General features: G+C 42.0%; 1 protein-coding gene across 2 annotated transcripts in view; it reads right to left on the bottom strand.

Moving 5' to 3' along the window:
• Positions 1-1,459: 1,459 nt before the first annotated feature.
• Positions 1,460-16,344, bottom strand: part of NAPB (NSF attachment protein beta) — a 33,703-nt gene continuing 18,818 nt past the window's right edge. The window contains exons 4-11 of one of the 2 annotated variants that reach the window (XM_037896189.2): positions 13,853-13,899; positions 13,579-13,656; positions 9,650-9,705; positions 8,956-9,040; positions 5,629-5,733; positions 4,111-4,179; positions 3,580-3,630; positions 1,460-2,644 (exon numbers count right to left, since the gene is read on the bottom strand). In XM_037896189.2, the coding sequence (XP_037752117.1) occupies positions 2,540-2,644; positions 3,580-3,630; positions 4,111-4,179; positions 5,629-5,733; positions 8,956-9,040; positions 9,650-9,705; positions 13,579-13,656; positions 13,853-13,899 (596 nt within the window). In that variant the 3' untranslated portion in view covers positions 1,460-2,539. The remainder of the gene's footprint in view (positions 2,645-3,579; positions 3,631-4,110; positions 4,180-5,628; positions 5,734-8,955; positions 9,041-9,649; positions 9,706-13,578; positions 13,657-13,852; positions 13,900-16,344) is intronic. The other variant, XM_043544088.1, reaches the window with a different exon arrangement.

Raw genomic sequence — 16,344 nt, 5'->3', positions numbered from 1 at the left:
GTCAAGTTGTGTAAAAAAAAAAAAAAAAAAAAGCTTTCCCACAATTTCTGTATTAACAAAACATGCCTGTGTAGGATTTTCACTAAAGTGTGTTTTATTATATGTACGATGGCAAGATATATTCCTTTTTGAATCAGGAAAGTTATGAAACTGAAAAAAACTAATGCCCCTCTACAAACAAAGCTTGACATCTCTTTTCTTTTTCTAAACATAAGCATGCACGTATTTTCTGCTCTGGGGTGCCTGTGTAGAGAGACAGCTGAGTCAACACAGATACAGGACTCAGGTGTGAAAAGTCAACCCCTGGCGCAACAGCTATGCTGACCTAACTCCAGTGTAGATGCAGTTAGATCAACAGGAGAATGCTTTTACCAGCTTAGGTGCTAGTGCTCAGGGCCATGCTTTTCCTACAGACACAGAAAAACCCCTTCCGTAGCTGTAGGCTGCATCCACACTGTAGGATTATGTTGGCATATATCTATTTAAAGGAAAGTTGGACTTGTTCAGGAATAGTTCCCTGGAGGGAGACCCAAGTCAGCCATTTCTAATGTGACCAGCCCCTGTAAGCAAGCGTTAATTGCACAAGTTGCAACTTTTTAATGTTTCCCAGCATATCTGAGTCTGTTGCTCATCAGCACCAGCTCCTCCCATTTTTAAAAATTTCCTCTATGGCCCCCTGTCGGCCACACATCTCCATAGGACAAACCGAGCACATCTTCTCTAAGAAGCTTTTCAAATTCTAGAAAACGATTTTGTACAATTTCAATGATAACTCACTAGTGTTCATTCCAGTTACAAGAAAAGCCACACTCACTACATAACACTAAGCCCTTCCTGGTTTAGAAAACAATCAAGTAGAAGAAAGTTTAAATTGATTGTTGATAGGAGTCAATAAAAACCATTTTCTCTCCTGGAATTTTTTATATCATTTGGTCTCCTATCTGATATTTTCTGTAAACAAATGTCATAAGGGTGCTGGCTTGCTAGGGTTACTATACAGCCGGCAATCCCATTTTATTAAGGAAAGCTAGAAGCACAAACAAACAAAAAAAAGATATTCTTAAAAGCCAGCTAGTACCCTGTCTGGAATGTGGGTAGGACTGTGCATATTTGTGGCAGGTCCTTCCTCCAAAAGAGATTGCCAACTATGGAATACTAGTGTTTTCCTACTTTACAGTATCCAATATTTAAAAAGGTCAAATGACAAGCAGCATTTATGCAAAATAAAGCTAGTAGTCTTTCATTGTGTAAGCAGCACTGGTGATCTAAGAATGGAATAATTTCTACAGCTTATTGGAACTGTATTGAAATATTAAGCCATAACACTGAAACTGCATATGGTCATGAGTCTCTCTCACTGTCATACATATATTTAATATAGGTAGCTTGTCTACTTATCTCCACTGAAACTAGGATCTGCACACACAAACACAGACTGGGATTCTTCAAGATCATTTTCAATTTCTACACAGTTTTAAAACAAGCCTGGGCAAGCTGTTGTCCAACAGTGCTGAAGGAGGGTATCTTAGCTAAGATCAAGCCTAATACAATAACTAGGCAGCATACCTTTGACACAGCTTTGCCAACAGCACAAAGGGAAGGAAATAGCGTTCTGGCACATACAAAAAACCTGCAGCAAAGACAATAGCAGGAACTTAGGTAAATGAAAAGTTAGAAAAATATATTATTACCTGTTAAAGTCATCTTAGGGCAGGAGAGATGGTATGCACCAAAAAATAACATAAGTGGAAAAATATATCTAACAAAAAAAATAGAAGAAACTTACATTTCATATATAGTCCTTAAATAGAAAATACATGATAAGCTAGGTCCTACTTAATGAATGTTTTGGGGAGAAGGTAATTGATTTAATATATTATACGCAGACCCCTCACCTATGAAGATGAATGTTTTTAGACCCAGGTCATTATGTATTTATTCATGCACACATGTATCTGTATAGTATATACACATACACACATGCATACTGTATATAAAAATCACAAGCATTTCACTAGCATCATTAAAATAGCTCTATCATTTTAAAAACAAAAATCTAATATCTGACTAAGGTCCATTAAAAACACAGAACTTTAGCAATATATTAGCATTAGATCAGAAAATATTGTGTGTACTGTATGTCATGGATATTTACAAGCATGGATCAAAAGTGTTGAAGACGATAAGCTAGTAGAGAAATGGCGGCAAAAATAAGTTAAAAATGAAAGACTTTTGGCTCATCAGCTACTAAAAATAAAGATTTTTGCCACAAGCATTTCTTTCACTGATCTCAAAAGTCTTGTGAATCCCTCTATTGCTCTCACATATGGAAGATCTGTCAGCAACACCTAGGAGTATCATTTCTTATCCATCCATGTCATCAAAAAGACACCAGGATACTAACAATACAGGTAATTTGGTTCATAAACAACAAAATTAAGCTAGGTGTAGTGTCAAGTATCCCATAATGGTCCATGGCCATTACACAAAAACAGATTATTTAGGAGTTAGGCAACATGCTACATATACCACAAATAATTCACTTTAGGTCTCCATCACCATCTCCTTGAAGTGACTTTTTGATGCGAAGCAACATAGTCGTAAGCCACTGATCCAAGCGAGATATGGAATCAAATTCCTTAACCTAATTGGAAGGAAGTTTAAAACAGTTTAACAGAGGGCAAATGGGAATATTGCTATCACTACTCCTAGCAGTAAATGGTGTGCTCCATTTCATTTGCTAGTCATTTATTTAAATTTCTGTTAGTTAAATATTCCTTAAACCACCGATACATGTAGTAAAGGGCTGATCCAAAGCTCATTAAAGTCAGTGGGAATTTCAAAGATCAAGCACAAAGAGGCCAGGATTGTTGGGAAAAGAAGGGAAGAGGAAGGAACTAGAGTGGAGAGTAAAGAGTCCTCGAAATGGAGTGATGACCAGTAGGTGAGCACTGGTAATTCAGAAGAACCTCACCCAAGTTTTGGGGCTTTTTTTACACATTATACTTCAGGGGGACTTAAGCCTATGCTTCTGTGCTTTGCTGAGGAGGGATGGTTTGCTGAATAGGGACCTTTAGACATTTTCAGCTGCTCAGTACTGCTGCAACAGCCCGAGGCACCCCATGCCCACTGGTGAATATGGCCTAGAGATGTTTAAAAACTTTTGGAACCTGATCTGCTACTGCACTGATTTCAGCGACGTTACACTGTAAAACTGGAGTTACACAGTCATGAATCAGGCCCTTAGATTGTAAACTCTTTCCATCAGTTCCTCAGGACGGAGACTTTAGACTGAATTTTCATTTACACTAAGGCCTCTACACTGCTCTGTTTACCCTTCCAAAGCGGTGTGAAGCGGCTTCAGTGTACATGGCAATCAGACCCCTTTGCCTGTGTGTTTTGTACAGCACAGAGGATGCTGCCAGTGCTCAAAGAATAACAGTGCCCAGGAACACTTGTGCAAGTAATTGAGCATGCAAAATTAGCATGCAGAAATGAAGACTTAGAGGGGGGCTCCTTTGAACTTTGGTCCCAGAATAGTCTGCCGCAAATGTATCTGTGTACAGCTTGACTACTTACTGCCTCAGTGTACGCTTCACAGTTTTGGTCCTCATGAGCTTCCAGCAGTTTCTAACAGAATTACAGTCAAGGGTAATACATTAGTATTGAAAATTTATCACTTCAGTTTACAGCAGACTGAGCACACACTGCCTGGGTATTCTGTTACCCTGTGGTCTACAGATTACATCTAACGCTTTTCTCCATTAAGAAACCAAAAGAGATAAATATCTAATGCTTGCGCATCGCTCAGAACGATGAACTCCTGAACCTGTTCAACCCAACAATATACAGACAGTGTCTGATACTCTCCAACAGGCCTTTGGATCTACTGTTATAATATTTGCTTACACATAAATATCTACTTTCATTTCAATTTGTCTCCCCAGTTACACAAGTTCTGTACAATTCATGGGGTGTCCTCTAATATATACAAATCATATGAACAGCTCAACATAGTATATGGTAAGGGAAAGATAGTACAAGTGCAATTTTTTTACTTTCCGACCAACAACTTTCAGGGCAACTGTATTTAACATCAGTTCTACTTACTTTCACTAGCTTACACTCTCTCGAATCTGTGAATGCTGGGAACATTTCTTCATACTTCTCAAGAGCGAGCTGAAACAGAGAAGCGAGCCCTTCAGTTGAAATTACTAGAAAAAGCAACCATTAGGTTTCATCTAAATACAAGAGTTATTCTCATAGTTATTGTCTTTATGTAACCTAACCCTAATACACTGCAACAAACAGCGTAACAAAACAGATTCCAATAAAATCCCAAGAACACAAGGAAATTCAGATTTAAGATCCAGACTTGGTCTTTGCCTAACTGGGAATGTGTCTAAGGTGTTGTAAGGGTGGAGGGAAAATAATGTGCTAGAAGGCTTATTTAAGTTTCAAACCCTGTCATTGTGACAGGTGATGCTCCTGCCCCCAGCTAGTCGCACAGCCTCTAAATGGGCTGTTCCCCTTCCACCTAAACTAACATACATTTCTACTGGGGGGAAAAAAACTGTCCGCTGTTTGAAGGACGATGCAGGAAAGGAGAGTTTGGATCTACCTTGAGAGAACTCCAAAAAAGAGGTCATTTCCCTTTCTTCTCTGCAGATTTTAGGAGAAATTAGACACAACGGAGACTGCAGAGCTAAGGGAATGACTTCTGCAGTCCACAGGAGAAAGTACATGCTGCCTCTTAAGCAGAAGCCAGTCACGCTGTGGTCTGTTATTTTTTTCAGCTTGAGCTGTGACTTTAAAGGGCCCTGTTGATTTCAATGTGTGTTGGATCAGGCCATGAAGGTGCAAGTCAGGTCATACATCCCTGGCCTGATCCAACACACACTGGAATCAACAGAACTATCCCGACTGACTTCAGCAGGTGCTGCACCAGAACGTTAATTACCTGACTGAGCCTGCAAGTCAGGGGCAGTACTTAGGTGCCTACAAAACAAAAAAAGCAACTCGATTACAGGCAGGATGAAAGTCAGCCCCTGAAAGGACTCCGATATATTCTAAATCCTGATCAAGAGGAGTAACAGAAACAGGTTTCCTTTTGGAGACGCTTAAATCGTGGCCTTTTTATGGGACTGCGCCCACATAAAGATTGTTTTGTTTTGAACAATATGGTGCTAGACAGAGAGTGCTTCCCTTTCTTTTGCAAATAACTGCCGGCACTATTTTGTGGATATGAATGTGGTCATCTGTGCCTCTGCTTGACTCGTGGTAGTTACCTCTCCACGTGCCTTTGTCTGCACCCAAAACTAAGGGCGCCTCCTATTGTTGGCAAGCATAAAAAGGAACTCTGGCTTTGAAAAACAGGCCCCGCCTCAGCAATGATTCCCATGCAAAAATAAAAGTCAATTGTTCTTTTCGAAAAGGAACGCACTGCCATAGCTCAGATCCTACGGTGAATGTTTAATAGTAATCACCGCATATCAAGAGAGAATGTATATTTCACACCCATACTGTGGAAATGCGAGATAGTTCAGTCACATTTGCATTACTTAATGTTGCAAAATTTCATTTATGTGATACTGTACATCCTAGGAGAACACACTAGAGGTCACTAACCTTAGCATTCAACTCATCCACAATGAAGTGGCAGAGAGCAGCTTTAAAGAAATACTCTTTTGCACTGTACTTGAGCAACGGATTATCCATAGTATTTGTTCCAACCTAGATATAAAAAGTTATAGTGACAGTCAGGTTGTATAGTATCTTTTCTTTGTAAGACAAGAACTAAAAACCCCCAAGGTGATCAAAATTACATGTAAGAGCTCACACTTGTTTAAGAGACTGGATTCAAAACATGCAACAAATACCAGAGCCTAAGAAAAAACAACAGCTCAAGAGGTTTCATCTAGTACAACAAAATTCCAAAGTGAAACAAATCAGTCACAAATATTCTTATATATAAAATAATAAAGTGACGTAGGCATTAAAGTTCCCACCTACTGTGGTTGTAAAGATGTATGTGGGCGCACACACCCATCTACCCTCTTTAAGGGTTTATACAGCACATGTCAATGCAGCATGTAAATGTACACATGTAAATGCTGTACAATATTTTTTAGGAGAACCACCACCCAGAACAGAAAGGTGATTCTCTCTGTTCCTCCAGAGATCACTCCTGCATGTTGCTGAGCGCTCTCTCCCTGATCCAGCGAAGCACTTAAGCATGTGCTTAGCTGTAAGCACAAACAGTCCCCCTAAAGCCAGTGGGACTCCTCATGTACTGAAGGGAGCTGGTGGACTGGGGACAAAGTGCTCAGCACCTTGCAGGACTGAGCCCTCACGGAAGAGGAGTGAGACTGCACGTGTGTGCGCATGTGTAGGATTTTAAAAGAGCACTGATTCTGGGGAAAACCACACACTCTCCCTCTAAGTGGTGTTTTGTACTCTGTTTTGTACACTCCAGTCATCAGGGATGCACTCCGTCTAAGCTTTTCTGGCAAGCAATCGGAAACTAGCACCTCTTATAAAGCAGAATGTTGCAGCAAAGGGAATCCACTCTAGCACCTCCACCAGGTTTGTCTGGCATTACAAACTGACGTTCTGGAGCATGTTACATAGCACTATACAGACACATAGAGGCCAAGTCATGGCTGCCCTGCACAAGATCAGTAGAAGAGGAAGGAGAGTGAAAGGAATTGGTTTCCCAGCACTGCACACCCATACAGGAGGCAGACACCATTTGGATGGCTGCCGTCCTAGAATGCAGGAGGTTCTGTGCTGCCAGCAATATTCCAGACCCCAAAAGGGCCATGTATGGAATGGGAAGAGCATGGCTGTGGCATCATGTCCCCTGCGCACTAGCTCTCGGCTGCTGAGTACTGGCGAGAGCAAAACTGCAGAGCAGATGCAGTAGCCGTCACCATCCCTGGAGGCATTATGTCCACTCCTCCATGGTGCAAGCATAAGACTCCAGCTACCCCTACACTACAATAGTTTGTTTCCCCACATCTTAATGTTTTAGGCCTGATTTGGCAAGGTGCAGGGAGCCCTCAACTCCTATGGAAGTCAGCAGGAGGGGAGGATGCTCAGTAATTCCAGATCAGATGCCCACAGAGCTCTATTTATTGTGCACCGCTTCACAAGTACAGCCTCTCTCGAAGTGCCTTCTATTTGCCATTTGATGCAGACTAGGGAACAGTGATTTGATTCTGTAATATCCTGTACAAGGATTGGGTCCCTAAACGGTTCACAAGCAAAGAGCGGATTTAAAATACTCCCAGCCAAAAAAAATCTTCATTATGACACAATAGCTAAGTTTGCAAACACTGTAGGTGTCAATGAAGACAAAACAGGACAGTCTTACAAAAGGTAAAAAAATATATAAAAATAAAAATTTGAAAGCCAGGAAGTTCACAGATTAGGTTCCACAAACAACCCTAGCTGACCTCACACCAATGGTCATTCTCTAGTTACCTACCAACCCTCATATCTGGAAATTCTGAGCACAAAGGGTAATATAGTGGCAGCAGAATCTCTATTAAAATGATCCACTTAAATGCATCGGCTGCCAGCCAGTCTGCTAGGGATTAGCTCTAGCCATGGATTCCTAATTATTTCACAATTTCTCTTGATTATTAGTGCTATGCACTAGATCTCAATTAGGACTCAAGCATTAACAACATTTGAGATTCCAGCCATATGACTATTTTGCGGGTGGGAGAGGTGGGAGGAAGAAAGAAGAGACTTGGAAACACAAGGCACAAATAGCTTTTGGAAAAGTTTTCTAACTCTGCAATCACATGTCCAATCACCCTCAAAGTTTTCCCCAAAATTATACCAGATAGGGAATCCCCACCCCCAAACCAAGTTATAGGCCTTCAAAACTAAGCTTAGAAAGTAAGTTAGAATTTAACCCTGGAACAACTCACAGAAGCAGTATCTACCTTTTTAAGAAAAACAGCTCTGCACTAGATCTCAAAAGAGTCTGGAACAGATTAAATCGGCCAAGCCAATTTCTAGATACTGTGACCAAAAAAAAAAAAATCACTCACTTTTTCAAAAAGTAAAATATATTTTTGATAAATTACATCTCAGAAATTTGAGAGACAAGGTGGGTGAAATAATGTCTTTTATTGGACCAACTTCTGGTTGGTGAGAGAGACAAGTTGTCGAGCTAACACAGAGCTCTTCTTCAGGGAAGAAGAACAGATGCAGTAACTATCACCAGGAAGAAATGCTCTGTGTAAACTCAAAAGCTTGTCTCTCTCTCTCTCACCTACAGAAGTTGGTCCAATAAAAGTTATTGCCTCCCCGACCTTGTCTCTCAAATACCCTGGGACCAACACGGCTACAACACCACTGCATATATCTCCCAGTAATGGCTCATCTGATTCATGGCATAGTTTGACAAAAGGAATTCTACTCTTGACAAAGTCCACATGTGAAATTTCACATCCAGTTCAGTTGTACGGAATGGGAAAATCTATCTTACAACGGGAAGCTAGTTGCAGCCTCGACTACCGAGAGAATGCTGATTCTTTCCACAATTAGGGCAGGAAATTCTCTCTTTAGTCCACCTTCCTAAGACCAATGCAAGATTTAGGGCTTGTCTACGTTGTCCCGCAGTTTGGACTACAGGATTGGCAATAACAGTGCACTAATGCATTCATGCAGTCCTGTTTGAAGAGGACTATGTTAACATGAACTAGGAACCCTTTAGTTCATGCCTGCAGTGTCCATGAGGGAGCGTTACAGTGCAGCATTTTAGTGCTCACTGTTATTCACAACCCCACAGTCCAAACTGCGGGGCAGTGTAGACAAGCCCATAGAGTTCCAGTTTTAGTGACCACAGGCCCTGACCCAGACATCAGGAGCAGTATATAATATGCAGTTATGTGACTTCAACTATACTGTCCATTTTGTAAAAAGAGTATATATACTAACCTGCTCGTAGATTTCAATCGCCTTCTGGTACTGCTCTAACTGGGCAGCATATGCAGCCACCTTCAGCAGACACCTGTTAGCAGAACTAGAATCAAGAACTTCAGTTAAAATAAGTAATGGTACGGTACCTCGTGGTAAATATGTCCATTTCCCTGCTTCTCTAATAGATACATCCACTAGTTAATGTATGTGAAAACATTGCCCAGTAGTTACCTGTTAGAAAAATGAGTATATTAAAAATACCAAAATTATTAAACCACTAAGGTCATATGTTGAATCTGAAAGCTTTCTGCAAATCTACAGAAAATTCTCTTCCCAGTGACCTATGGTATACTATTCAGCCCCAAAGAGACTAGAAAGTGTGTGCATTAAACATCCCACAGTGGATGGAAGTCAAATATTAAAATCTAAACAAAGGCAGAAATCAGTTTTCACATGCAAGCACCTTAATAGGTCTCCAAAGATCTCCATTTGAATACTCAGACTGACAGGTAGGTAAGTGAATGCCAATTTCATGTACCTAAGTGACAATCTCAGCATCTTAATGCAGGATTTGGACATCTTATTAAAGAATTCACAAATTAGGAGAGGCATATAATACTTGCACATCTTATTATAGGAAAGAAAAAAGAAGGATAAATCCAGACTGTAAATCTTCATTGTTTCAAATAACTATTCTTTGAAGAAGACTTGCCTGTTGGATTCTTCTCCTTTGTAGTAATCTGCAGCTTGTTCATAATGTGCAATTGCCTAAAAGACAGACAAAACATTTTTTCTCTCAGCATGTTACTTTTGAGATGAGATTTTGGGGGGAAGACTGTATTTACAAAGATGAGGAATTTTGAAAAATTCCTCAGGTGGTTTTAGAGGGATAACATGACATCCCACTGTTATTGTCCCACAAGATTATACCAATATTGACACACTGCGACCCATCCCGAATGAACTCCGATTAAGAGCTCAATCCTGCAAAACTGGACTACTGACTATAACTCTTACAACTGCATGTAATCTCACTGAAATCAAATGGCAAGCTTTGCAGACAGCCTGGAGAAGGAAAGAACGGAGAGGAGAAAGACCCAGGAGTCCCAGCAGGAAAAGGATGGGGAGGACATAATGAGGCTTCTCCAACAGTAAACACAGATGCTGCAGACTCTTGTGGACCTACATGTTCAACAATCCCGGGCTCACCTCCCTTTGCAGTCTATGCAGAACTCCATTGCAGCATCCACCCTCAACATTCCACATGGCATCAAGGGCCGCCGCCCTACCCCTCTACCGCTCCATCCCAGGAGACATTACGGAAAACCATAGCTTCACATACGCTGACCTGGGACAGCCACAGTAGCTGTGTGTGTAGCTAAAATGGACATGAATGTTCTTTCCTCTTGAAAAGTTCCGTTCTATTAATTCATGAGATTTTGAATGTCTTTGCTTTTAAATTGCTCAGATCTTTCTTTTCACTGATTTTGTTACTGAATAAAATTCTATTATTTGGAAAATAATCCATCTTTATTAGTTCACAGCATATGCTGCAGTGCACCCAGCAGTTCTGAAATCACCTACTTACCTGTTACTGCACAGCATGACAACTCACAGGATCAGTGACCTACAGGGTCTAATAATGATAAATGTACAGCGAGCGCTGCGAAATTAATAGGTGCACTAACAATGTTATACTCAGACATGTACCCCCAGCACCACACAATTCCTGACAGGCCACAAAACAGCAGGGCCACATAGAGCACAGTACACCACAATGCGTTACTGACACTCACTGTAAAAGTGCTTCTTCAAAGCCTCCCTGAGTCATACAGCTGCGATAAGCTCTTCTAATAGCCCTTGTGTCTGGCTGTTTGAACTCAGCAGACAGCCTCTCCACCTCTGCCCTCCATCCCAGCAGCAAGCTTCCCCCCTTTGCTTCAAAGATATTATGCAGGACACAGCAGGCAGCTATAACCATTGAGATATTTTTCTTACTGAGCTCCCGTCTCATGAGTAAACAGTGCCAGATCTGCCAAAAGCACATTCAACTTCATTTTGCACCTGCTGAGCTGGTAGCTGAATCTTTCCTTGCTGCTCTCGAGGTGGCTGGGGTATGGCTTCACGAGTAAGGCTCAGATTTTGTCAGGGATATTTTTAGTAAAAATCACGGATGGGTCATGGGCAATAAATCCCGTGACCTGTCCATGATTTTTACTAAAAATATCCCTGACAAAATGTGGAGAGAGGAGGGTCCAGCACCCCCAGCGGCTGGAGGCTCTGGGGTCCCCTCGCCCTCAGCCATGCCTGGGAGCTATGGGGTCCCTGCTCGGCCCGCCGTGGCTGGGCAGAGGCAGGGGGGCTCCTGCGGCCTGCAGGAGTTCCACGGAACCCCCACAGTCCATGGGGGCTGGGAGCTCAGGGGTCCCCTTGATGCCCAGTGCTAGGAGCTGCTGAGGGCCTGCCGCCAGCAACGGCTGAGAGCTGCGGGGCTGCCTGCTGACAGCTCCAGCCCTGGGGCACAAAATGTCACAGAGGTCTCTGGAAGTCATGGATTCCGTGACTTCCATGACCTCTGTGACATAATCGTAGCCTTATTCATGAGCAAGGGGTAGGCTAGGTCCCCCAGGATCACTATTGGCATTTCAACATTGCCAGTGGTTATCCGCCGGTCATGAAAAAAAGTCCCTCCTTACAGCTTTCTAAAAAGTCCTGTGTTCTTAAAGATGTGAGTGTCATGCACCTTCCCTGACCAGCTCACACTGATGTCAGTGAAGTGTTCCCACTGATCCACCAATGTTTGCATAACCACACAAAAGTAGCCCTTCTGCTGATGCACTCTATGGCAAGGTGCCAAAATAGGGATATGAGTGCTGTTTATTGCTCCACCACAGTTCAGGAACCCCACTGTTGCAAATCCATCCACTGTGTCCTGCACATTACCAAGAGTCACAGTCCTGCGCAGCAGGAGGAGATTAATGGACCTGCACTGAGGCTTGCATTACAGTCACTTGCATGACAATGGCCTCTGCATTGGATTTTCCCACTCCACACAGATTTCCCACTGACCGGTGTCAATCCAGCATTGCAAGTTTCCACTCGCTTCCCCACAGTCAGTGCAGCTCTCGTTTTGGTCTCCCTGCACTGGAGGTCTGGGGCGAGCTCAGCACACAGATCTGGGAATGTGGCCTTGCGCATTCAAAAGTTCTCCAGCCCCTGTTTGTCATTCCATGCCTGCATTACAATGCAATCCCACCAGTAAGTACTCGTGTCCAGAAGCAGCACACCACCATCTCCAGCTGCTCCATGAAAGCCAACAACCTTGAACTGGTGCTCGCGATGTCCCACAGCAGTCTGTCCTCCAAGGAATCGTCATGTTCCCCATTGATTTGGTTATTCTTGCAGCTCTGGATTGTGTGTCCTGTGCTTGCAATGCTTACCACAAAGTGCAGAGCTGTGCAGGCTTCCATGCTTCAGTCAGAGAAGGTGGATAGCGAGGAGAGCCATGTAGGTTTGTGGGATTTTGATAAAAGGAGTAAAAATTATGGGATATAAATGACATTACGGGATGGAGACAGCTGCATGCTGGGATGTTGACCCCTTGCTCCCAGTCACCCCTGCGTGACTCGTTTAGGCCCCATCATGCATTGCCAAAAGACAATGCGTTTGACAGTGGCGGGTTGCACACTGGGACTCCTACCCATGCTGCACAACATTGTGCATTGACAAAAGCACTCCTGGTGAGTACATGCACCGCAGACACAAGGAGCCAAGTATGCACGCACAATATACTAACAACGGCAGCTTAATGCCAACATAACTTGGGTCGACCAAAGCTTGTAGTGTACACATGGCCTTAGAGGAAAGAGAGATATCGACTGGATTCACTAAAAATACCACTTCCCATGGCAAACCGGACTTTCCTCGTAGGGCAAAGGGAAAGAGTCTCATTCAAGTCTGTTAGCTCTGACATGCTCAGCATCCAAGGCTGCAGGCACTGCAGACATCCCGTCACACTTCTGCAATGATTTGTCAAATCGTACTAAATAGGTGTAGCTTGATTGTCTCCTTCCCCCGCCCCCCAAAGAGCTGTACCATATAAACAACTTCTGTGCAATTCACACTTTCCTGTCAGTCTTTCACAAACACTTTTAAAGTGACCAACAGAGCATCATCCTCATCAGGTCTGAAATGGGATCTGGGGTATTTCAAGAGCACTCGCGTAAATCTAAAGTGACTTGCTCAGTCCATCTGCTTCAGGCCTCCATATGAGAGTCAAGCTTGCACTGATGATCATAAGGAAAGGAAGAGGTAACTTAAAAACATGGAAGAGAGGGGGAAAAGAGGCACATAAAAGGCAAAGACCAAACAACTCATCTCTGAGGCTTGATCCTGGTATCACTCACACCAAGTTTAACTACACTAACTACAAGTTTAACTACACTAACTTCACACAAGTTACTCCTGACATATACCCACCCAGCAATATCGGAAACAAGCCTAGAGACTTTAGGTTCCTGGTAGAGCCTGATTCATGAAGTTCCCTAGGCCAGCAGAGTGAAGTTTCATAATCATACGCAGTTCTGATAGCACATTCAAATGTAGTTTCAATGAAAAGTTCTAACAGTTCAATCAGCTTACCTTTTCAATATCTACCAGCTCCGTCTCATAAATCTCTGCAATGGTGATGTGATGCTTGGCAGCAATAGTAAATCGGCCCTAGGATGGACAATTTTTTTTAAAAAAAAAAGGAAAACAGGATTTTTTTCCCCTCTCTCCTTCAAGTACATGCAGCATTTATTACTTTTAATAGAACAATGATTTAATCTAACTAGTTTAAATAAAGAGGCATCAATCTAAGTTGCCAGACATTGGGATACCAACCCCAACTCCTCAAGGCAATACAATTTCTTACCAGGTCTGTGTAAATATCGATGGCTGCATTTAAGCAGTTCATAGCCTCTGTAGCGTAAGCATTCAGGAAAAACAATTAAAAATAAAATCAGCTGAGACATCCAGACATTGTTCAACAGTTCAGCTTTCACCAAGGCAAGGCAGTATTTCTGCTGTGTGTCTGTTCTGACCAGAAACCTAAATGGCCAGCTCCTCAAACAACCAGCTACCCAGGCTCTGAAACTGCAGATGTTCATTTTAATGCCCCAAATGTAGCACATACAAAAACCTCTGAGATGTGTGAACTAAAAGTGCATTTAAGTGCATTTGTATTGGCAAATCTAGTAACCATATAATGCCGAATTCCATGGAGACATACACATCCTATGAACAAACTGATTTTTCCCAGACCAAATTTTTGGCTTTCAAAAGTTACACATTCAAACAGTAGCGAATGCAAAAAACTGTATCCCCAGTCTCTTAGTTTGCTTTTGAAAATTTTGTCCAGAAGAAGCAAGCTTTTAGTGTACTCAAATACCTAGTGAATACACAGGAAATCTATCAATATTCATAAGAACATAAGCATGGCCATACTGGATCAGACCAACAGTCAATCTAGACCTGTATCCAGTCTTCCGACAGTGGCCAGATGCTTCTGAGGGAATGAAAAGAAAAGGGCAATTAGCAAGTGATCCATCCCGTTGTCCACTCCCAGCTTCTGGCAGTCAGAGCCATTGATGGACCTATCCTCCATGAATTTTTCTAATTCTTTTATGAACCCCATTATAGTTTTGGCCTTCACAACATCCCCTAGCAATGAGTTCCGCAGGTTTACTGCACATTGTGTGAAGAAGTTCTTCCTTATGTTTGTTTTAAACCTGCTGCCCATTAATTATATTGGGGGACCCTGGTACTTGTGTTATGTGAGGGGGTAAATAACAGTTTTATATTCACGATCGTCACACCCTTCATAATTTTATAGACCTCTGTCATATCCCCCCTTTCTTGACTCTCTTTTTTTTTTTTTTTTTTAAAGATGAATAGTCCCAGTCTTGTTAATCTCTAATCAGATGGAAGCTGTTCCATCCCCCTATTCATTTTTGTTGCCCTTTTCTGGACTTTTTCCAATTCTAGTATATCTTTTTAGAGATGGAGTGACCAGAACTGCATGCAGTATTCAAGGTGTGGGCGTGCTATGGATTTATATAGTGGCATTATGACATTTATTGTCTTATTATTTATACCTCTCCTGATGGTTCCCAACATTCTGTTAGCTTTTTTGACTGCGGCTGCACATTGAACGGATGTTTTCAGAGAACTATCCACAATGGCTCCAAGATCTTTCTTGAGCGGTAACACCTATTTTAGATCCCATCATTTTGTATGTATAGTTGGGATTATTTTTTCCAATGTATATTACTTTGAATTTCATCTGCCATTTTGTCGCTCAGACACTCAGTTTTGCAAGATCCCTTTGTAACTCTTCACAGTCTCCTTTGGAATCTTGAGTAATTTTATATTGTCTGCAAACTTCGCCACCTCACTGTTTGCCCTCTTTTCCAGATCATTTATGAATATTCTGAACAACATTAATCCCAGTTTTCTTTTTTTTTGTAGCCTTTCTGATCTCCTTGAGCATTTCACAATCAACGTGACCATCTTGGTCAGCTGGTTGGCAGTATATTCTTTCTGCTATACTCTTATTCAAGCAAGGAATTTCTATCCATAGAGATTCTACGGTACTGTTTGATTCATTTAAGATATTTTTTTACTGTATTTCACTCTATGCTCTTACACATATAGTCCCATTCCCCCACCAGCATGTACTACTTTGTCATTCCTATATATTTTGTGCCCTGGTATTGCCATGTCCCACTGATTATCATCATTCCACCATGTTTCTGTGATGCCTATTACATTAATAGCCTCATTACATTAATAGCCTCAACCAAGCACTCAAGTTCATCCATCTTAGTATTGAGACTTCTAGCATTTGTACTCAAGCACTTACAAAATCTGTCAATATTTAGTTGTCTGCCTTCATGTGATGGCTGTCTCACTGGCCCTGTGTGTAGAACTGGAAGCATTTCAGAGAATGCCACCATGGAGGTCCAGGACTTTAATTTCTTACCTAGCAGCCTAAATTTGGTCTCCAGGAACTCTCGCCTACCTTTCTTTATGTCGTTGGTACCTACATGTACCACAACCACGAACTCCTTTTCAGCTCTGCACACAGGTCTGTCTGTATGTCTCCAGAGGTCTGCAACCTTCACACCTGGCAGGCAATTCACCATGCGGTTCTTCCAATCATCACAAACCCAACTGTTCATATTTCTAATAACTGAATCCACCATTACTATTACCGGTCTCTTCCTAATAACAGGGATCTCATACTCCAGAATGGTATTCTCACTGCAAGAGGACACCATAACATCATCTGGAAGAAGGCTACAACTATGGGATAGTTTCCCTCTGCTCCAGCTTCATGTTCTCCTTCCCCAAGACTTTCTTCCT

Source organism: Chelonia mydas, chromosome 3 (assembly GCF_015237465.2).
Source record: "Chelonia mydas isolate rCheMyd1 chromosome 3, rCheMyd1.pri.v2, whole genome shotgun sequence".
NCBI lineage: Eukaryota > Metazoa > Chordata > Testudines > Cheloniidae > Chelonia > Chelonia mydas.
This window is presented reverse-complemented; position numbering and strand designations above follow the sequence as displayed.